This window comes from Ovis canadensis, chromosome 1, assembly GCF_042477335.2.
Source record: "Ovis canadensis isolate MfBH-ARS-UI-01 breed Bighorn chromosome 1, ARS-UI_OviCan_v2, whole genome shotgun sequence".
Taxonomy (NCBI): domain Eukaryota; kingdom Metazoa; phylum Chordata; class Mammalia; order Artiodactyla; family Bovidae; genus Ovis; species Ovis canadensis.
Window position 1 is genome coordinate 52,139,258 of NC_091245.1, and position 24,658 is coordinate 52,163,915.

Below are 24,658 nucleotides of genomic sequence, written 5' to 3' on the forward strand. Positions count from 1 at the left end.
ATGCATTAAATCATCAGTTGTACACTTAGAAATTACAATTTTATTTGTCAGTTATACCTCAAGCTGAAAAAATTTTACTTAAAAAATCCTTCGCCCATATTGAATTAGGTTGTTTATTTTTGAGTTGTAGGAGTTATTTATACATTCTAAATATTAGTTGCTTATCTGGTATATGACTTGCAAGTATTTTCTCCCATTCTGTGGGTTGTCTTTTTACTTTCTTGATAATGTCCTTTGATGTACAAGCATTTAAAAAATATTGATGAAGTGTAATTTATCTGTTTTTTCTTTTGTTCCCTTTGTGTTGTTAGTATCATATCTAAGAAATCATCTTTAAATCCAGTGTTAAGATTTACTCCTATACTTTCTTCTGAGACTTTTATAGTTTTAGCTTTTATGTTTGTCTTTGATCCATTTTGAGTTAATTCATGTATATGGTGTAAGGCAAGGGTTCATTCTTTTGCATGTAGATATCCAGTTTTGTTACATTAGTTGAAAGAAACTCTCCCACATTGAATAGTCTTTTTGTAAGCATTTATTTTAGGGCTCTCTAGTCTATCTCAGATCTATATGTCTGTTGTTATACCAGTGCCACACTGTATTGATTACTGTAGGTTTATATTCAGTTTTAAAATCAGGGATGACCCAGAGAGATGTTATGGGGAGGGAGGTGGGAGGGGGGTTCATGTTTGGGAATACATGTAAGAATTAAAGATATTAAAATTAAAAAAATAAAAAACTAATAAAAAAATAAAATAAAAAAAAAGAAATCAGGAACTGTATGTTTTCCAAGTTTGTTGTTCTGTTTCAAGAGTATTTTGACAATTAATAATAAAATCTTTTAAAGTACATTCTAAACAGCTTATTTTTTGTAAACTGTATGTGTCTAGTATGAGCAAATGACATCCACAATTTATATTTTAAGCCTGTGCTGTCTTGAACTCTAGACTTAGAACTGCCTGACATTCCCACCATGCTTCTCAATAGTAACCTGTCAAAAACACACATTTTAATCTCTTTTTTGAATTGTGTTCCTTCTGGCTTCCATAATTTAGTAAGTAACATCACACACTTTTGAAGAAGGAAATGGCAACACACTCCAGTATTCTTGCCTGGAGAATCCCATGGACAGAGGAGGCTGGTAGGCTACAGTCCATGGGGTCACAAAGAGTCAGACACAACTGAGCAGCTTTCAGTATCACACACTTTTTCTCTTTTCTTTACCACTGCTCCTATCCCCACCCCCTCAACAAGTCCTGTTGTCTTTTCCTTCTAAACATCTCCTCAATCTGACCACATCCATCCCTATTACTGTATCCAAGTTACAGTCATTATGTTCCCCCAATCCCTGATCCAGTCTACTCTATTCACAGAAGTCAGGAAGTCTGAGAAAAGATGAATTCTAGAATCTTACTTTGAAGACGTTTGTCCAAGTATTCTAGGATTAATCTGAACATTTGAATTATTGCAAGAATTAAAGATCCAAATGCTAGGGATCCTGTGTGATATCTGGACAAAGATAAAATGAGAATAAAGGTTAAAATATTGTTACTAAGAACACAAAGGATGTTAGTTAATTTTTATTGGTAAAAGCGTTGATAGAAAAGAACTTCTACTCTCTTATTCAGATTGACAAAGGTTTCCATAGAGGTCTTTAAACCATATATATCCATTTTGTACTTCATCTACAAAAATGATACCAATAGCCTATCATTTTATATTGATTTTATGTTTGAGCTGAGCAATGAAGAAAGACAAGTTCATCCTTAATCTTTAATTTAGTGACCTCCCCTACTTTATCACTCCAGTAACCTTTTAGAAGGATTGGCCTGAGTAGGGGTTAAAAATAAAATGATGGCTATAAAACCAAACAAAGCCAGGGGTTAAAAATAAAATGATGGCTATAAAACCAAACAAAGCCATGGACATTCATGAATCTTGAATTATACCTTTGACCTCAAGTACTTTGCCACTTGAATTATAAGCACACTAATCATAACTGGGGAGATAGATATAGTGTTCAATGTGAAACTTACCTTATGGCTCGTCCAAATGCAGTAAAAAGTGGATAGGGTGGGATGTCATCAGGTTTTTTCAAGGCCCAATAATAAGAAGCAAAGGCACCAGCAAGGGCACACTGACCCAATGCAATGACAAAGTTTATAAGCCAGAGAAAGACGAATAGATTGAGTAACTGGAAGGTAGTGATGTATTGATGATATAGGCTCTTTCCACCATAGAAAGCAAAATGACACTGAGCCCCAGGGCAAGCTTTGGCAATTTCAGTTGTATTAAAACCCTGCACTCAGAAAAAAGAAACCAACAAGGATAATATGATAATAATATTCCAAGACAATGCCTTCCCTGCATTCTCTTGTGCAGCCCCCACCTGCTTGTCCTGCTCTTCTATTAGCTTCTGCTGTCATTTCTATTTTCTATAACATTACTTTGTACAGTTCTTTCTTGAGTTATGGAAAAGTATCTCATTTTACCATCACATGTTCATTAATCTGCATCTACTATAATTTTACCTGTATTAGTGTGGTTGTTGACTGTACATGCTTCTTAGGTATACGACACAAGTGAGCTCAGGCAATAGCAGTGTTTTCTCTCTGTTCTACCCACTGTTTTCAGTACTCTTCAGCTAACACCTGACTCACTCTCCCCTTCTCTACAGTGATCTCATCAGTGCACAGGGTCCCTATTACAGGATTATTCCTACAACAATTGTTGGATGAAATGTAGTAGAGTTCCTTATTAAAGTAAATAAAAGAATTTCTTTTACTTACCACTGGGTCACAGGTTTTATTTTCATGTTCACATTGCCCTTGTGGGGCTATGACTTTGTATATAGGTGCCCCTGATGTAGCCAAGTAACTGAGTGAACTCTATTAAGGTTAAATTATTTGCTGGCAGATTGAAAATAAATGGACAAGAAAATAATGTGTGAATAACCCAAAAGTGTACTGAAAGACTAATTTCAAATAACTTATAATCTAATAATTCATTCATTTTAAGACCCAGAGTAATATAACATGGGTCAGATACACTGAGTGGCCCCTTAAAAACAATGAAATATAAAAGTTTTTTTTTCTTTTTAGGTATTGCAAAGGAGAAGTACCATATGTGAAGATAAAATAAAATCTACCATGTGACCTATTTGAGGGGAAATTCAGTTGGTTCACTTTTTTAGAGCTTAGCAGTCATCACCACCATCATCATCATCATTTCAATTATATCTTTAGGATGTTTCTGGTCTTTCCAGGATGGAAAGGTATATGAACTCCCAGTTTCTGAGAAATAGTATGGACCTGAGGTTTAAATAAGTCAATTAACAAAGGATACAGTGCTACCACAGCCCAGTAGGAAATGCAGACTGAGAGGAAAAAGAAAGTTAAAGCTGGATAAATTAACGTACTAGGGATGTATCCAATGGCTCTGAAATAAAACAAATAGTTGAAATTCAAAATGATACAGTTACAATTTCTCAATTAAAAATTCATCTTTTAGAACTAGACTGAATTCATTCAAAGAACAGTGGTAATAACCATTGACTCTTTTTTGCTGGTATTAAGTAATAGTTGGTTTTAATTTTTATTTATTTATTAAATTAATAGCATTCTTTCAGTTCTCATGTTTGATTCCTGCCAAAAGTTCTCCAAACCTTCTCCTCTTTGGTTATTTCTGTCTAACTCAGAAAGACTTCATGCATTATAATCATGGTATTTCTCCCTTTTGTTTAGACATTTAAAATTGCAGAGGATCTTGACAATCATATGATCAAACGTGAGAATCCATCTCTAATTCAAGAATCCCTTCTGAACTGTCTTCAGAACATGTTTCTTAGTCTCATATGACACAGCTTATTCTATTTTCTTCACAACCAAAGTATTAGGAAGTTCTCCTCCTGCCTGTAATTCACATCCACTACCTTCTGGAGAAGAAATGACCACCTTTTCCATACAGCAACCCTTCAAGTAACTCTTTCATTTTCCAAGATAAATGATTATTTTGAAATTTCCTCCTAAGATATGCTGTCTAAAATATTCACATCCTAGTTACTCTATTACTACTTTTGAATAATTTTTTTAGCATATGACACTAAATTAACTCTATGTTGTTTGATGTAGCCACTGAGAACTACAATAGAACTATTTCCACTCCCAATGCATTGACACACTTTCTTCTTCAGTCACGCCATGGGGCATGCATAATCTTAGTTCCTGGACCAGCTGATGGAACCCTTGCCTGCTACAGTGGAAGTGCAGAGCCCTAACCACTGGACCACTAGGGAATTCCCACACTGACACATTTTAGATTCGTTTTTTTATTTGTTACCTTCTCCACCTCACTATTTAGACTATGCTATTCTCTCTTTCCTCCAGACACTGATGTGAGTGAAATACTGGGCATCCCTATGATTACCTTGTATTCTCACGCCAATTTATTCCAGCTCTTATTTCCCCTTGAAAAAAAAAAAATCTTTAATCTGTCACAGTAGTAACTGCTCTTTAACACGCACATGCACACACACATTTAGAGGCATAGCAGTTGGATAAGTGAATTGTACAATATCATATTATTTAAGGAATAACCCAGCAAATCAGTAGCTTTCAGTGGCTAATGACAGGGCTTCAGTTATTGTGGGAAGGACAGATTTAATTTAGCAAATTGCTTGTTAACTATTTCAAACACTGGCTCTAGGTGGCACTATTATTATTATAGATGACGATTTTGTTAAAACAATCCTTAAAGACTGTTTAAAATAATTTGGTCTTTGGTCATTAACAACCCAGTTTCCATTGTTCTTAACAAAGGACATGATCTGTTGGCTTTTAGTAATACTTTCTTTATTGTTTCCATGCATTGTTCAAAAGTTTAATGTATTATCTTCAAGTGACCTTTTGGAATAGTTTAGAAACTGTAGGTGTTATCACCTCATACCATGAATTTTATGAAAAATTGTGTTTATTTTGTAGCATTTTAAAATACAAATGACTCTGGCTATACAATGTTCTTGAATTGAGAGCTGTAGATACAAAAACCAATAGTCTGGTGCTGCTAAGACCAATTACTCTGTCTACTGGCAAATTTTGTTATTTATACAAAACTAGCAAGAGCATATAATTGACTTTATGGAATTACAGTGATCTACAGTTCTGCAAATGATCTCAACCATCAGTATTAATATATGACTCAGTATGGGAGCAATACAACATATAATATAACTAACTTTTATTAGCACTCTATCACTTACTTTCATATAAGCTATCCTCCTAACATATATTTGGCGTTTTAAAAAAGTGCTAGTACACAGACTACACCGGTTTTAGCTTTATTTTGCTCTAAGATAATCGATGTTTAGGGATTTTGAAAGACTTGTTAGTGTGAACTTTTTTAAATGTGGCAAAGTCTGAACTTGAACAAGTTTTCTTGAATGGAAAGCAGATCTAACAAGCCATCTTAAAGGGAAAAGAGTCTGGGGCATCTACAAATAAGCAGTGACTGATATGAAAGACAGATATACATTATGCGAGTCTCTCCATCAAGGCCTTACTTGCTCCCCTCCTTCAGCAGGGCGATGGAGATACGGATTCGGGTCCTGAGGAAGATCAGCATGAGGATGATGAACAGTTCAAGGAGGCAGAGTATTATCACTTTAAACAGGAAAAAAATATTAGTGTGCGATGCAAATCAAACCAAAGAGCAAACTTTCTGTGCAAACATTAGACTGATCTTCATGATGATTTCTGCCAGCTCTGACACTTCACGATTTAAGTAGTGTTACCTCTCTCCAAAGACGCCAGTTTTAGAAATTCACTTTTAAAACCTCTGAGAAATGCTTTAAAAAAATTCCTGGATTAAAACTTTTAGCTAGAATTTAAACAACTGTGTTGGACAGGCTTCATTTTTTCTATGGAAACATTTCACACCACTTGTAGAAATGAGAAAATAGGCATAGAAGAAAAGGAAGGGCTGCTTTAGACAACTCTATGTTAGATGTTTTCACTTGTAAACTTCCTTGAATAAGAGAATCATTACAGAACAAAGCTTTTGAGCTGCTGCCAGGCTCACAATGCCTCTTAACTGATCCTACTGACGGACGGGGTGAGGTTCTAGGATACCACAGTTTTAGTTTGTGACCCCACATTTTTAGTTTGTGCCTTGATAAAATCAGAGTGTAATGCCAACCCAAGCTGTGTAATAAAAGTCTGAGAGTTAGAATTAAGGGAATCTAGTTCAGTTTTTTTTTCCTGCTGTACCATCGTGAATCACTGTAAGTGTACATATAACCCCTCCCTCGTGAGCCTCTCTCTCACCCCTCAATCCACTCCTTTAGATCTAGTTTAGTTTTGCATTGATGCTTGCATGCCTCTGGAACTAAGAGTTATACACATTAACTGTGTCAAAACCACATTTATGTAAGGTAAGTGAACCTGCAAAGAAAGAATGAAGTGTATGCGTGTAAAGAAAGAGAGCAAGTAGAGGAAACCTTGGCTCCATTTTGGCTTTTTGTTTCCTAGATCCAGGTCCACTTGGAAGTCCAGCTGCTTTTCTGCTATTTTGAGTTTGGTGAGACACTTCTCTGTTCTTAGAATAAATGCCTCTGCCTTGCCTCCAGCTTTGTTTGTTTTTACTTGAAGCCAAACAGCCCTAATTATTATATTCCTCAATTCTATGACATACCTTTAATTTAGTAATAACCTTTGAGGAAAAGTAAAAAATCCTTTATTAAATGTCTGTCTATTGATTATAAAATGCATCCTGACCTCAGAGATGTTAAAAAGTGAAAAGACATGGAGTCTAAATTAAGGAATATAATATGGCTAATAACAGATTCTGAAATCATGAAAGAAACTTAACGAAAAGTTGAATTCCTACCCATGAAAAGATCCACTCTACAACATTCCTGTTAGTTATTCTGCTCATGTCTGAACACTTCCAATCATAGGACACTCATTTTATTCTATTGTTATACCACTAAGATTCAGAGGTTTATCATACCTCTGTTAGTATCTCCAAGTGAGGAGAAACCAGTTAACCCAGAGATGTGGGAGGTTCTCAGTAATGTAACATCTCCCTGCTACATCTTTTATTTCAACTGTGTATTTATGTTTTTATGCATAACTGATTCTTTTAAAGCTCCACTGAGCCCAAAACTGTGGAGTGTAGCCATATTAAACTGAAATCATTATCATCTTGGATAAACTTAAGAATATAAACTGTGTCAGTCACTTTATATTCCAAAATCTCATTGTAAAAGAACACTGAATATTAAATTTGTGCTTTTACAAAATTATATTATTTTAAATGGTTATATTAAAGAAATTTAGCACCTCTTTGAATTTATATATTCCCTCCTTTCATTTAAATAACAAACAATAGAAACATATTTTTCGAGACCCTACAGAGAAGCTGGTATAAATGTAACCTTATCAAGGAGGCTGGGATAATTAATAGAAATGAAAATAGAACCATCTTCTAATACAATCCAAGACCCATAAAATGATAATTTTTATGTGTATTATGCCACATATTTTTAGTGTTTCTGTCAATAAGTATAATTTTACATGTATACCCTTGTCACTGGTGCTGAGAATTATAAGCACAGAGCAAATAATGTCTGATATTATTTCATAATGGATTATGAAAGTTAACACTCATTTGAGAAAAGATAAGTATTCCTAGACTTCAAAATAAAAGCAAGCCCTGCATTTTCCTCAAAGTACCTCTCTTAACTTTTCCAATGGCATATTCTAATCATCTCAATGATTTTGTGTCAAAGATCCTTAAAAGACAGCAGCGGGATGCCCATAGAACCTGTAACTAATATCCATCTGAGAATAAAACTAGAGGTTTCAGTACATAATGGATGAGATTTGTCATCTTCAGAAATGATAGGTAACAGTATGTGGACTGCTGAGGGATATAGAATCACTCAAATTCAGGGAAAGGGATGAGGATATAAGTCCCAAGATGCTTGATTTTTATAGTCAAAAAAAAAAAAAAAAAAAAGAAAGAAAGAAAGAAAGAAAGAAATGGCTATCAATGAAGTTCTTCTGAAACATATTTGAAAAAACTAATGTGTTATATTATTGAAGGGAATTAGCTGCATGAGAGCTAGAAATGGGAACCCAAAGAGCAAGAATTTGACATTTTGAGTTAGCACTATCCAAGGAACAGAGAAACACTGAATATAGCAGACACAGGAATCTGGCGGGGGCTTCTGTGCAGCCGGGGTAGGTCATCCAGCTTGGCATGAGCCTGAAGAAAACACCTCTCAAGACTATCCAAGGGTCTCTGCTAAAAAAACTTTCTCATTAGTAATCTTATTCGCCATGTGCCTTGAGTCCAGGAAAGCAGTGTCCTAGGTGGGATATGTCTGCGTTCCGAGAGAGTATCCTAATAGTGTAAACAAATACAATGGCACTCTGGTGACATGCTGTGAGCCTGTCCCTGAAAGCTACCCAAATGACTTCTGGGTGAAATGGCAAAATTAAGTTTTCAGATTTATGTTAAGGGATCCATTCTGGAATCATGATGCTCTCCAAGATACTACCCTCCTTTTACGCTGTCTGGGCTCCTTACCAGGCTTCCTCAAGCTTGTCTTGTCTGGCTGTCTAACTTCAACAATACAGGAAGATAAATTTGTTTTTTAAAGCACCATGTAATTAGAGATCATTTTAAAAATATTGATTAAAGAACATGAATCTCTGTAAAGAACAAGGAATAGTATAATAAAAACTATTAAAGCCATCTTTGAAGTCATCTACCTTTCAAAATTCTGTTACTCTTACCCTTAACTAACTCAATCTAAATAAACACTAAAAATTGTAAATTTGTAAAAATTACTTATTATTCCAATTCTATCACAAGTAGTTTAAAAGTCCTGTCATGAAAAACTTGTTTCTTCATTTTCTTTTTTCTTTTTCTGTTTTTAAATGCAAGTTTGAAATATCAAGCATTTTGTCCTTTTAAAATACCTTTCTTAGATATTAGATTAATGGCTATAAATGTTTATATCTGACTCATGTTAAGTTGAAGGCAAGTAGCTTGAGATCATTGTACAGTAACATTTTCTTAGATTACATAATAAATTCCCCTTATTGACTTTCCATTTACTATGGCTAGTAGTATTATAGACACTTATTTTAATGATGTTACTAATAGATGTATTTAACAAGATATACCAACCCAAGTTTTCTTTACACGAAAAGATGCATTCTTCTTATTACAATTTTAACAAAGCAAATTTTTAAAATCCACTCACTAAGTGCGAACCATGTTTGTTTCAGGCGAAAGTACATGCTTATGTCAGTCTGAATCCCAATGGTATATGCATTTAAGTGAGAACCTGGCTGCTCCTCAAGACGGCTGTATTCTAGGTAACAGCGCCATATTCCTTGAAAAAGAGAGAAAAGTAGAGTAATATAAAATGTTATTTTCTGAAATATAAGCATACATCTACATGAAATGGATTAGCATGGTCATTTTTACGAAGGAAAGATTCCTATTTACACATTAAATATTTTATGTGCATCCAACAGTGTAAATGTACTATCATATGCAATATAAATTTTTTCAGTATTTTTTTTTGCATGACCACGCAACACCTGATTTTAAATGTCCTTTTAATTAGAAACAACTTTAATGTCCATCAGTAATGACTGGTTAAAAATATTATAGTATATTTGCACAGCAGAGTACTGTATTTCCATATAAGGAGGAGAAAGTCTCTAGTGATAGTGAATGATCACTAGATGCTTTGTTAAATGAAAAAAAAGTAAAAAATTATATAAAATATTCTATAATTCATATAAGAAGTAAAAATAATATATGTATTTTCTTATGCATACCTAAAGTATCTCTGGGAAGATACATAGGAATACAGTATTTTCTGTATCCCTTCACTTTCAAACTTTCCTTATGTTTTTGTAACTTCTGTAAAGAACACAGCTTCAATTTGTACGTTTATATTTTAATCTGACCTGATAATCTATGTATTCTAATTGATGAGTTTAATATATTTAATGTATTGCTATATCTACTTTTGTTTCAACCTTCTTTGTTTTTGTATTTCCTGTTCTACTTTGTATCAACACTTCTAATTCTTGTCCTTTAAAAACTGATCAGTTTTTGTTTGTTAACTTATATTCTGTTTTCCCCCTTTACTAATTTAGAGATATCTACTATATTTTTAGAATTAATTACTCTTGAATATTGACTGTGTACTTACTAACCAAATCTCAAGTCAATCCAGGAAATATAAGAACCTTACATTATTCAGTAATCACCCCAGTCTGATTATTCCTCTGTATTTTACTTATGTACAGCTGTAACTCAAAAAAAATTGGATATTATCATTATTTTGTACAAAGTTTCTTAAGTTCTGTGCTATGCTGATAGTCCCTCAGTCATGTTCAACTCTTTGTGACCCCCACGGACTATAGCCTGCCGGGCACGTCTGTCCATGGGGATTTTCCAGGCAAGAATACTGGAGTGGGTTGCCATGCCCTCCTCCAGGCTATCTTCCCAACCCAGGGAATGAACCCAGGTCTCCTGCGTTGCAGGGGAATTCTTTACTGTCTGAGTCACACATTTACCAATTAATTTTCTCTGCTTACCTTTCATTCTTAAATCTCATACATTTTGGCTGAATCATTTTTCCTTCTATAAGTAGGCACTCCTTTAGTATTAATATATGTCTTCTTGTAAACTCTAGTTTTTACTTATCTTAAAATATCTTCAATGTTACTCTCATTCTTGAGAGTTTTGCTGAGTGTATAGCTATAGGCTGACCATTATTTTTTTCTTAGCTCTTTGAAGGTATTATTTTGCTCCTTTTGTTGCTGTCAAAAAGTCTTCTTCAGCTTATCTGTTCCTTTGTAGGCAATCTGTCTTTTCTCTCTGATCGTTTTTAAAATATTTTGTCTTTGGTATTCTGAACTTTCACAATGATTATTTTCTTGCTCTCTAATGTATCATTCCAAACAATATACAAGCATATTTTCCTTTCTCCCGCCTTAAAGAGTAAAACAAAAGAAAGTCTACTTTTGACAGTCTTACCCCTATTCACTGCCTGATTTCTTGTCCTTCATTGCAATAAAAGTCTCCCAAATAGCCATGTATATTGTCTGTCTATAATTCCTCTCCTCCAATCTTCCCTCAATCCACTCTAATTAGGCTTTTCTTCCTCATTATGCTGCTAAAACTACCCTAATCAGACACCAGTGATCTTGCCATATTTATGTGTCCAAAGTCTATTCTCAGTTCTTATCTTTCTTGACCTATCTGCTTCATTTGACATGGATCATCACCCCCTCCATTGTTTGTTTTTTTTTTTTTTTAACGTGGCTTCTATGACATCACATCCTTTCAGTTTTCAAAGAAGACCCGTTTCTCCTCAGTAGTCTTTGCTGTTCCATTCTCTTCTCTCTGACCTCTTAATGTTGCAGGGCCTCTGAACTCAGTCTTTGGTCCACATCTCTACCTACACCTAATTTCTTGGTGATCTCAGCCATTCTCATGGCTCTAATAATCCTGATTCCTAAATATATTCATTTAGGCTAACTATCTCTTTCTAACTCTATACATTCAACTGTATATTCAACTGCCTACGTGACATCTCCATCTCAATGCCTAATAAACATCTCAAACTCCACATATTCAAAATTACACTTCTGATCAATCCCCTTTCTAATCCAAGCTTGCTCCACTCACACCTTTCCTCATGTGTGTGTGCTAAATCACTTCCGTTGTATCCAATTCTGTGTGACTCTATGGACTGCAGTCTGCCAGGCTCTTCCATCAAAGGGATTCTCCAGGCAAGCATACTGGAATGGGTTGCCACTTCCTTCTCCAGGGAATCTTCCTGACCCAGGGATCAAGCCCAGGTCTCCTTGCAGGCAGATTCTTTACTGTCTGAGCCACCAGGGACTAAAGTCATGATCATTTCACATCTCTCCTCTGCTCAAAACCCTGCCTTGTCTCCCTACTTCACTCAGAGTAAAAATAATCTAAGTCTCTGGTGCTCCAGAAATGCCTCATCTCCTATTCTCCCCTTTATTCGGTACCACTCATCCACGTAAGCATTCTAACCATTTCTTCAACATGCTCCCATCTTTAAGACTTTGCTCTAACTGTACTTACTGTCTGGAACTTCTCCTGTATCTCCAGGGGCTAATCCCATTTTCTCCTTCAAGCGTTTTCTTGGATCTCATCTCAAAAATGCCTACCCTACTAATATTGGAGAAGGAAATGGCAATCCACTCCAGCACTCTTGCCTAGAAAATCCCTTGGACAGAGGAGCCTGGAACGCTATAGTCCATGGGGTCACAAAGAGTCGGACACGACTGAGCGACTTCACCTTCACTTTCACTAATACTGCAATTTATACTCCTTGCCCTACCATGCTACTCTCTACCCCCCTTCAGTGTCTTATTTCTTTTTTTTCTGTGGCAAGTATCACCTTCTAATAGATAATTTGCTTAGGCTATGAGCATCAAGAGAGTAAGAACTTTTGTGTTTTTGTTTACTGTTCTTTCTCAAGAGCCTAGAATAGTGCCTATACGTAGCAGCTGCACAACTGATATTTGTTAATGAATAAATGAAAAAATATATGACTAGATGTGGATGTCACTTCCCTTATTCTTCTTGGTGGAGCTTCCTGTATCTTTGAATTTACATCTTTCATCAGCTCTAGAAAATTCTCAGTCAATACCTTTCAAATATGCTGATATATGTTAGGCCCTTCTCAATCTATTCTGTATCTCTCTTAAATATAGAATCATATTTTGTCCTTTGTTCATGTTCTAGTGTATTTTGAGTAATTAATTCAGAGTTTCATCTTTCAGTTCATTAATTATCTATTTTACTATTTAACTTATTTAATTTTGAATATAACAATTTCTTTGTTTTGAAAAGTTCTATTTGCTTCATTTTCATGTATGCTTGAATATTTTTGATGATTTTTTATTTTTTTAGTTGTATTTTTAATTCTTAAACATTAATTCATGTTCTCTATCAGCCCATATCTGAATTTCTTAGCGACCTCAATCTGAGGTTTATCATTTTTTTGTTTCTTGCAAAAGACCGTTTCCATACATGTTTGGAAATCTTTGATTGCAACTCATACATTGTTCATTTTAATCTGTTGATACCTGGTGATCTGAATTGAAGGTGCTTCCATCTAGAAGGGATTCATATTTATTTCTATTGGCAACCAAAGTGTACTACCAAACTAGGGTCACTTTACGCGTTTTCCAGGATCCAGGACCTACTCCAGCAGTTTCAGGCCTGACCCTCTACTCTTCTGCTGGCTCTGAGTCTCCTGATTGTAGCACTGGTATGATCTACCCATAATCTCACATGTGCCTCCTGCTCAGTTCCCCACTTTTTAGCTTGTGGGTTGAAAATGGTTTTGCTTTCTGGGATACTTCATTTCTAGTAAGCTCATGAAAAGAATAAATAAAACAATACAATATAATATGCCATCATTTCATAGCAAAAGAACCCTTCAGATAATTTAGTTCCTTCACACTAGTGGATGTGAAAGTCTCAGCAGTTATTTTCCAATTTATTTTTCTATTCCTATCTCATTCCTGTCCTAGTGTGTGTTTGTCATTAAAAGTATGTTCCCTGGGCTTCAGGTCCTCTTTCCTTAATAATATTCCTGCATAATAAGAAAATAATAAATACCATTTATTGAACAATTATTATGGTGGCTTTCTAAGTACTTTATATACATTGTTTACTTAACACTCAGAGATTCCTGTTATACAGTTGAGGAAACTATGAAATAGAGAACTATGTACTTGCAGAGAGCTGTGCTTTTTCCAAATTCCAAATACATATTTATATCCATGGTATTTATTATATGTCTATCCCCTATGTAACTCTTAATTTTTTTTAAATCAATGAGAATTGTTCACATGCCCAAACTCTAAGACAGAAAAGGGAAGGGGATACTCTGAGCTCTGAGGAAGAAAACAAAGGCTTTTTGACAAAAAGTTTTCTTGGGAGTTTCAGATTAGGCAACAGCAATTTTTATACTCCTTCATGAGGTTCATGGGCACCTGCACAGCATGGACAGATAAGGAATGATACATGGAGTCACCCAAACAACTGTTGAGAAACTCTGAGGATAATGAGCACCATAATAATAACCCAAGGCATACTGAATATTTACTGTGTTCCAGGGACTGTTCTAAGACCTTTACATTCATTGTCTCATTTAATTCTCACAGTAATGGTATGATGGAGATACCATTATTGTGTTGATGATATGGATAAGGAAACTGAGTCTTATAATCATTCAGAAACTTTTCCAAGTCCTCCAGTTACATTATGGAGACAGGACCGGAATTCAAGCTAACTATAGATTTTGGGCATTCTACGTTCTTATACTGATATAAGATCTTCTTTGGGTGACAGAAATGAGATAGTGTTATTTTGGTATCTGTGACTATAAAAGTCTCATTGTAGATGTAAATGGTGTTGTAGGAAAATCGTTCTTTTGTATAGAAACCTCTCAAACGTTCATATACTGGCTCATACGTTTATTAGAAGACTGAAAAGAAGGGCTATGCTGTTCATTGATTCTTTGCGACCCTGTAGACTGTAGCCCGCCAGGCTCCTCTGTTCATAGAATTCTCCAGGCAAGAATATTGGAGTGGGTAACCATTTCCTTCTCCAGAGGATCTTCCCAACTTAGGGATCAAACCCAAGTCTCCTGCATTGTGGGCAGATTCTTTACCATCTGATCCACCAGGGAAGCTCAATTCTTTTTTTAATGTTCGAGTTTCACCTGTACTGCATTTGGCAGAACTGAGTTAATAATTAGAGCTCAACCTAGAAGTAAAGTAACTCTCCATCCAATAAGTGTAATTCAGAATACTTGCCTCTAGAGGGTGATGGCCCATTATGGAGTACTGGCCAATTATTAAAGTGTGTGACAGTACCTGGATTAAAAGTCCTAAGTTGAAAGAGAAAAACAGATCGATCACACATCTATAACTATGCAGACCTGGGCCTTTGATCAGATAAAAAGTAAAAAGACTAAAAGAAATGGTCTGAAATAGTTTTCATTAACCTAAAGGGGATTCTTTTCACCTCCTTCTTAATACTCATGAGATATGAGATCAAAGACTGTAGAGAAAAAGAGAAGAATATTTTGAGAGCACTTCCCCCCATCCCACGATAAAGAAGAAAGAAGTAACAGAGACACTGTATGCAGAATTAAGTAATTTTTCTCAATTTAACACCTTTAGGAAGACAGTAAAGAAGGATTAAATTCACTGGAAGTAAAATGCTTTCAGTTGACAATGGCAGCTGAAAAGAAAAAGATTATTTTGATATTTGGTGATTTTAAGACGGGTGGATACCTACCATAAGCTATGATTCCAATCACACCAAAGGTGAAGATCCAGAAAAGCAATCCAGCTGTGAACCTCAGGAGCATCACAAACATCCAGCTGAGGAACATGGCGATAGTCAGGCCACTGGAGGATAAAAGGCACAACAAACACAGGGAGCCAGTGTGCTAAACATAACAAACATAGCAAGACAACACTTATTTCTATTCAAAATAATTCTTGATTATTTTATCTGACCGTAGAAACACTTATGACATTAAAAAGTATAAGCAATTCTTTCTGGTAAGACTTTCAAGGGAAATAATAGGATCATCAGAACTTGATAAATGAATCATTTTTGGTGCCTAGGTAATCGCAAATTCTATGTCCATAGTTATTTCAGGAAAAATCACAATTCCTATCTGCTGCAGTCCTATTTTTTTCCTTCATACTTATGCACCAAGCGATAAGCAACAAAGCATATCCATGAGACGTTATTGCTGCTCTATATACCTGGTCACTAATGAAAACCGTATGTGATATAACTAGCAGTAAGAGAACAATCTTGGGGCAGAAAGACAAGCAAAATAACTGTCCTACACAGTTCCTGAATCCATGATTTTGTAGCCATTATCATTCTGGTCTAATTATCTCTAATCGTTTGTGATGTCTGACATCACCAGACACTTATTTCAGATCCCCAGTGATCTGTGGGCCATTATCTGGAGCCGGAATAAGGCCTCTGTGTCTCCTGGGCCATGCGACTTTATCAAGCAATCAAGAGCATGACTATTTTCCTTATTTTAATTTCTTCCTGGGGTTTGATTGAGTACTGGAGGTACTTCTTCCCAACCCCACTATATATCCAGGTTAAAGTCATATTGGATTTTTCTAAGTGATTTCATCAAAGAGAACTCACTAAAATTGGAAATCTGGCTGATGCCTCTATTAAGACCTAACACTGCTGGTGATATCTGCAAGTTTCCAAATAGCAAAAGACAGCCTGGAACAGTTACCAAGCTTATTGTCTTCAGATGTTATCTTTAAGAAGAAACTATTAATAATACTCTCACTGGATAGATGATAGCATGTACCTTCTCAGTGCATAGTCTTACAGAGCCTGGACTTTTAATTTAGAAGCAAACCATAGATACTTTACTGCTGAAATATGCAGTGTGATTGAAAAATTATTCTATGGCATGAGACAAGAGGGTTATGAAAAAAAGATTGGGGCAGGGAGTGGGAGGCTTCCCTGGTGGCTCAGTGGTAAAGAATCCTCCTGTCAATACAGGAGACACAGGTTCAATCCCTGGTCTGGGAAGATCCCACATGCTGCGGGGCAATTAAGTCCGTGTGCCATTAACTATTGAGCCTGTGCTCTAGACCCCCAAACTGCAACTACTGAAGCCCTCACCCTAGAGCCTGTGCTCGGCAACAAGAGAAGCCACTGCAATGAGAAGCTTCCACTTGCTGCAACTAGAGAAAAGCCTGTGTAGTCACTGAGACCCAGCACAGCCAAAAATAAAAACAAATAAAATAAAAAATTTAAAAACAAGATCCGAGGGGAAAAATAAGAAATATAGTTCTTGACTACTTGTGTTTTCAATTCCCACATAAAAATTCTGAGTACACTAAGTCCCAGCATGTCAGTGTTTGGCTTTATATGTATGAAACAGATGATACAGAAGAGCTGATAATAAAGGGAGGTGTTTATGCGCTAGTGTTTAGTCCCTAAATCCCTGATTTAGAGAGTATTTCAGTGTGTGTGAGGAGGACAGGAGAATCTGTTATAAATTATGCCTTTCTCAGGTAAGAGTAGAAAAGCCAAAATACAGAAGAGAGAAATTATCTAGTGATATTCAGGTCTGACAATAGGGGCACCAGTTTCCTATCAAGTATAAAACTACAATCTCTGCCATGGAGATATATCCTGAAATACACACTGAAAATAATTACTCTGTTTAAGACAAAGCATAACAATGTAAAATCTCATAAAATTATCTAGTTTTATAGCTCTAAAAACTGCTGCTGCTGCTGCTGCTAAGTCGCTTCAGTTTCGCCTCTGTGCAACCCCATAGGCGGCAGCCCACCAGGCTTCCCCGTCCCTGGGATTCTCCAGGAAAGAATATTGGAGTGGGTTGCCATTTCCTTCTCCAATGCAGGAAAGTGAAAAGCGAAAGTGAAGTCGCTCAGTCGTGTCCGACTCCTAGAGAGCCCATGGACTGCAGCCTAGCAGGCTCCTCCCTCCGTGGGATTTTCTAGGCAAGAGCACAGGAGTGGGGTGCCATCGCCTTCTCTAGCTCTAAAAACTACTCCCTAGTATTTTACACACAATATAATTTTGAGTTTATAAGCACCTTACTTAAATCTATCTATCTTGTCCCCCTAGTACTTTTATAACTGTTTCTTAAACCCACATTTTCTATGTATCTCTACTGTCCAAGAACCATACTAGGACTCTGAAAAACAAAGAAAAGATAGACATAGTTACCATAGTAAGAGTTCATAGTTTATCAGAGGGAAAGAGACAGGTAAATGAAATATAAGATGGTAGGTGCTGTATAGAAGATAGATATGTGTGTTTACATATATGTATGTACACACATATACACACACACACAGTGAATGAGGAACACAGAGGTGTAAGTAATTTACTAAATCTAGTGAAGTTAAGAAGATATCATAAGTGACACAAAAGCTGATTTTAAATAATGAGATGAAGTTTCCCAGGGCACAAGGGAGGATATTCTAGGAAAGAGAATAGAATGTGCGAAAACATAAGGGTGTGATGGTCTGAGAATGGGTGTGCTACTTGCTGTGTTTAGAATATAGGGTTAATCAAGGAACATGGATGGAGATAAATCTGAGAAAGTAACTTGGCTAGGTTGTAAGAGTTCTTGTAAGTATCTGAAGAAGTTTCCACTTTATTCTTTGATTACTAGGGAATCATAGATGCCTTTAAGGTACTTAAGAGACAAGAAGGTGACACAAAAGCCAGATAGTAATGACAGCCTTAGGGATATCAAACACATGTACCTGCTCTGGAAGACTGACTACATTTTCCTTTATGTTTAAGAAATGCAAATCTTATGTCTGAAAATTTAAAACCTCTTCCTCCCTTCATTTATCTTTTTCAGCTTTTCATAAGTACAGTGAGTTTGATGATGATGATAACAAACATTATGTGGAAGGGCTGTGTTAAAAAATAAGCATGATCCTTTTGAGATCAAGGGAAGGACAAATGTTATATGTAGTGAAAGGCACACACATACCACAGTGAGGCCCCATGGGACTTGAAATATATGAATACTCTTACTAGTAATTTAATGAGTAAAATTAAAATTTACATTCTTATAACTTTCTGCTAATATTGGGCAGATTTCCAAATATTTTGGGTCTTCACTCTGTCTGAAAAAGAAACTGGCAGGAACTGAAATCTGAATCAATCTCTCATTTATGAATATGAATGGGGAATTTGATGAAAGAAATTCTACAAAGATAAACTCAGAATGGGGCCGGAGACGAAACACTTATGTTTTCACTTACATGAGAATCCAATACCATGTTGTTGCATAGTCTTCAAACACCTTCACTCCAATTGCCCTTGCATCAAGGGCTTTATTGATACCACTGAATTCAAAGAAGAAAAAAAAAATCAATTATTTTTTGACTACCATTAACGAGAAATGTTCTTGTTATGATAAAAGGGACTTGGAAGCTGATATTCTAAGCATATCTGTAGAAACCATTTATTGCTAGTGACCCTTTTGCTAACCACAATAATACATGAGGTATCACTTTGGTGAACCTACAAAGGTAGCTACAGCTACACACAGAGGAAGCATTGCTTTCAAGAGTGTTAAACATACCACTTTTCCAACATATGCAACATGCCCTCAGTGTTGCAGAGACCTCACTATAAGACATGAATTTAAATAAGATCAGCTTCTAACTTATAAAATCCATAGAGCTAAGAGTGAATATGCTATTTAATTTCCCCTTCTTAATCTTCTGACACTCTGTAGCAGAAGGCACAAAGAGGCATATGCAGAAAAGTACACAAATCATTAGCTTCCAGTTGGATGGGTTATCAAAGCAAACACACTTGGTAAGTACAACTCAGTCATTCCTTTCCCCCATGTGCTCCAATTACAATACCTCTTCCTTCCACTAAAATAACCATAATTCTGACTTTTGTGGTTATAATTTCCCAGTTTTCTTAGTTGTACCATATATATATGCATCATAGTGTAATTTAATTTAGTTGGGCTTCTCAGGTGTCACTAGTGGTAAAGAACTTGCCTGCCAGTGAAGGAGACATAAGAGATGTGAGTTCGATCTCTGTATTAGGAAGATTCCCTGGAGGTGGGCATGGCAACCCACTCCAGTATTCGTGCCTGGAGAATCCCATGGACAGAGGAACCTGGCAGGCTACAGTCCATAGGGCCGCAGAGACGGACACGACTGAAGCAACTTAGCACACATGTGCTTACTTCAAAATTTTATCAATGGATAAATGTATTAGTACAATACACTTTTGCAATATATTTTTAATTTTAAATTCAACAACTGAGCTATGCAGTGATACTCTGTGTTTATATTTGTATACACACATCTGTGTGCATGAAAAAATTATATTTCCAAATAACATGGAACACCACGATGCATACAGCCAAGAGAAACAGAAAATTTACTTCACTGTAAGTAGTAATAGAAATTCAGCACAGTACTAACACAGCAGCATCGTGGTTGTTTCACTTTTCTTAAGGCTCCCTTCCATTTAAAACAGCTGGCAGCTTTATTATTTCAGTCATTTTTTAAAAAAATGATGCTTTAAAAAATCATGGCTTTTTTAAATTATGCTCATCCAAAATAAATTATATTAAGGTGTTTCAATATGTTTCCTGATGTCTCATTTATGTACCTGTTCATGATGAAAGACTTCACCATTTTGAAAAACATAATTGTTCTTTCAAATTCATTCCGCTTTTTCCTTTGGTTTTCTTAACGAACACATACCAATTTCTCCAATCCACAGTGACATGAATATTTCAGAATAAACATAATTTTTCCTCTATAACCCTTAACCTAACAAAGCTTTAGTTCAGGGATAATAATGGGGTGCATAAGATTGAAAATGGGGATGTGATCTACATACTTTGCAGCCTTTCTGAGTTCTGCAGCATTTCTTGTCTTTCCACTCCCATCATCAAACACTGTCTTATTTCCTACTGTTAAAGTGCCATTTTTAGTAGAGAAGTCTGGGAAACATCTCTGGAGAACTGTAAAAATAAATTAAAATTATGATAATCACTTTTCTTTCTTTACGATGTCCTCTCTTTCTTCAGCTTTCTGTTTTTTATTATCAAAATGCTTACTTGCTAGACACTACATAACTTGCCCAGTATAGATAACTGCCAATTATTTGATAATAAGACTTTTTGATGATTCTAAGACAGACATGGGAAGTAAATACAATCATAATCTGAAGCTACATTTAAACTTGATTATTTCATACATGATATATTCATAAGTAGCCATAAGCAGGACACATAGCACAGGTTTTATAAGAATAATACTGACAACCTCGCTCTCATACTAAACACATCTCAATAAAAAGCTACATTTACTTGAATTCTTAGGTGAATTTAGTTTTGTTATTTTTTTAAAAAAATTCTTAGATATTCCTTGAGTGAAACCTTGAAAACCAGAGTTTAGTGAATAATTCTTTGAGAAATAAGCATCAGCTCAAACTTTAGGCTACTAAGATAATCGAATTTTTATTTATAAAATGTTAATAATTTTTCTCTCTTCCAGCTTTTTCATTTATTAGTTTTTTAGAGGGGCTGGAAATGGAAATATAAAGCCATCAAAAGTGGTTCATACTTTGTCAACTAGCGTGATTTCTGAGAGTTTGTCATTCAATCTTTTATGTACTTTTCAATTCAACCGAATCTTTGCTTCTTTACGAATCTCTATTACCAAAAATGTTCTAAAACCTCAATTTTACAGGAAGAAAGAGGAAGAATCAGGAATTGTTTATCATTTTTTTTAACAAGAAGTATTATAGACTTTCAGGGGTTGATATGGAGTTTAAACCTGAAACTATGAAAGTAGTTGATATAAACAAAGAACTATGTCTTCATAAAGCTTTTCCTGACTTATCTGGCTTTAAAATCAGTTTGTCTAATCACCTGCATCTTCTGTATGTAGCATCTGTAATAGGGATGACTGCTTCCGTATCCTCTCTTTGTTCTGCTCCTCCCTGGCAAATTTGACATAGTCTCTACCAGATGATTCTATTCCCTCTCAATACAACCATATTTCTGCCTTCACCTCGCCATGGAAATTGTCCTCCCAGTGATTGCAATGACCCCCTAATTGCCAAAACTTCCAAATACTTTCTACTCTTCATCCTGCTGGAACCCATTACCTAGCACAGTGCTTGGTACAGAATGGAACTCAGTAAATCTTTGCTGTTGAATGAGTTAATTTTTCTGTTGAATGAGTCTTTGACACAGGAGACACCCCTGCCCTTTATAACTCTCTTCCCTTGGTTCACAGGCCCAGGTTCTCTCCAACCGCCTCTTCTGCCTTTTCGTGTACTCCTTTTCTTTTTGCCGCTTCAATGTGACTGATCCCACCTACAGAATCTCCCAAACTTGTTCTATGTAGTATTTCCGGACACTAACTCATCTAGTCTGTTACCTTTAATTACTAAATACGCTCATTATATTTTTGGAATGTAGAGAAAAATTCTTGAAACAAGATACAAAACCGTACATAGTTTTATAAGCTACAGTGAACTATATTAACATTTTGGTGCATTTCCTTCTAGTCTTTCTTCTGTATACATTTTTTTTGTTGTTGTTGAGAGTTATTAACTATACAGTACATGAGATATTGTCTGTTGTTTCTTTCTTTTATTATTACTTATTTCCATTTATAAAACCTTTAATGAGTGAATTTTGTTAGCTGCATAACATTGTTTCAAGTACTATCCCCCTATTGGGGGGATACAAATTGATTTCAATGTTTCCTTTGCTAGACTTTGAAGGACTGTGCCTTATTCATTTTTGTGTCCCTAACATGGGCTTCCCTGGTGGCTCACTGGTAAAATATCTGCCTAGCAATGGAGGAGATGTATGTTCGATCCCAGGGTCAGGAAGATCCCCTGGAGAAGGAAATGGCAACCCATTCCAGTATTCTTGGACTCCCTAATGGCACAGTTGGTAAAGAATCTGCCTGCAATAAGGGAGACCTGGGTTTCATCTCTGGTTTGGGAAGATACCCTGGAGAAGTGAAAGGCTACCTACTCCAGTATTCTGGCCTGGAGAATTCCATGGACAAAGGAACCTGGTAGGCTATAGTCCATGGAGTTGCAAGAGTCAGACATGACTTAGCAATTAAGCAACAATATCCCCAAAGTACACTTTATATTGTGTGATCTAAACAAACTATAATTGTAAAGGCAGGGACTATATCTTATATACCTAATGTATTTTCAGGGACTAATGTTCATTTTTACCCTTTTGCATAAAAATCTGTAACACTGTTCTTAACTAGAGATACTATTGCGCAGGGAATCCTGGTTAAATGCAGTTGCTTGCCAGACCCACAACTTTGATGGAAGGTCTTTAATGATCCAGAGAAGAATGATGGGAACATGTAAGACATTGTGTTGATGGTTGCTAACTCAATGGTATCTGACTTTCTACTCAAACTAATGACTATTATCTTTCTTCCATACTGTGATGTATGTGCTGTGCACATCGAAATTCAGAATAAATGGAAAACGTTCACGTATAAAGAGTCCCATTGGCCTTGATGAATGTAACTGGGGAAGGTATTGCAAATGATTAAAACCTGCCTTGAAATGCCAAAAAAAAAAAAAAAAGAAATATGTACTCATTGTGGAAAAACAGATAAGAAAAAAGAAGAAAGAAGACAGAAAATGGCCATAGTTTTGCTATCTCCAAAATCAGTTCAGTTTAGTTACTCACTCGTGTCCAACTCTTTGTGATTCCATGGACTGCAGTACACCAGGCCTCCCTGTCCATCACCAACTCCCAGAGCTTACTCAAACTCATGTCCATTGAGTCAGTGATACCATCCAACCATCTCATCCTCTGTCATCCCCTTGTCCTCCTGCCTTCTATCTTTCCCAGCATCAGGGTATTTTCAAATGAGTCAGTTCTTCACATCAGGTAGCCAAAGTATTGGAGTTTCAGCTTCAGTATCAGTCCTTCCAATGAATGTTCAGGACTGATTTCCTTTAGGATGGACCAGTTGGATCTCCTTGCAGTCCAAGGGACTCTCAAGAGTCTCCTTCAACACAACAGTTCAAAAGCACCAATTCTTCAGCGTTCAGTTTTCTTTATAGTCCAACTCTCACATCCATACATGGCTACTGGAAAAACCATAGCTTTGACTAGATGGACCTTTGTTGGAAACATAATGTCTCTGCTTTTTAATATGCTGTCTAGGTTGGTCATAACTTTTCTTCCAAGGAGCAACAGTCTTTTAATTCCGTGGCTATAGTCACCATCTGCAGTGATTTTGGAGCCCAAAAAAATAAAGTCTGTCACTGTTTCCACTGTTTCCCCATCTATTTGCCATGAAGTGATGGGACTGGATGCTATAATCTTAGTTTTCTGAGTTTCAAGCCAACTTTTTAACTCTCCTCTTTCACTTTTATCAAGAGGCTCTTTAGTTCTTCACTTTCTGCCAAAGTGTGGTGTCATCTGCATATCTGAGGTTATTGATATTTCTCCCATCAATCTTGATTCCAGCTAATTACTTAATATTTTGGCATATTTCTCTTCAATCTTTTTCTTTGAATATATTTTTGTTTATTCATTTTCACTTTTAGAGGCTTGTCATTACAATGTATATAGTATTTTTCATTTTGTTTAAAATTGTAACATAATCAATACTTACCATATGTAAAAATTCTAAAATATTTCATTTAATAAATGCATCATAATTTATTCAGTATATTCTTGCTCTTAGATATTAGAATATTTCCTTTTCTTTTTTTGGTTGTTTTGAATAACATTGTGATGGACATCTTTATGTAAAGTTTTTTATCTGTAGTTAGAATTATATCCTTAACAAAGGAAAATGAGTGATTATCTCATTTTCTCCTAAACAGGGTTTAAGTTTATAAATTTTAAAGAAATACAATGTCAATTCATTCAGGAGACATATAAGTATTTCATGTTTTAAATTATAAAGACAAATATATACCCCATTCTCACTCCCCAAGCAATTTTTTAACAAATTTTTTGGCCGAATTCAGGGGT

The 24,658-nt window shown here is 35.7% G+C and overlaps 1 protein-coding gene across 1 annotated transcript in view; it reads right to left on the bottom strand.

Moving 5' to 3' along the window:
- SLC44A5 (solute carrier family 44 member 5) overlaps positions 1-24,658 on the bottom strand; it is a 450,883-nt gene that overhangs the window by 26,279 nt on the left and 399,946 nt on the right. Inside the window, exons 9-17 of the mRNA XM_069594802.1 lie at positions 20,512-20,635; positions 18,900-18,983; positions 15,388-15,500; positions 9,272-9,403; positions 5,558-5,657; positions 3,346-3,438; positions 2,790-2,877; positions 2,037-2,299; positions 1,415-1,509 (exon numbers count right to left, since the gene is read on the bottom strand). Coding sequence (XP_069450903.1) covers positions 1,415-1,509; positions 2,037-2,299; positions 2,790-2,877; positions 3,346-3,438; positions 5,558-5,657; positions 9,272-9,403; positions 15,388-15,500; positions 18,900-18,983; positions 20,512-20,635 — 1,092 coding nt within the window. The remainder of the gene's footprint in view (positions 1-1,414; positions 1,510-2,036; positions 2,300-2,789; positions 2,878-3,345; positions 3,439-5,557; positions 5,658-9,271; positions 9,404-15,387; positions 15,501-18,899; positions 18,984-20,511; positions 20,636-24,658) is intronic.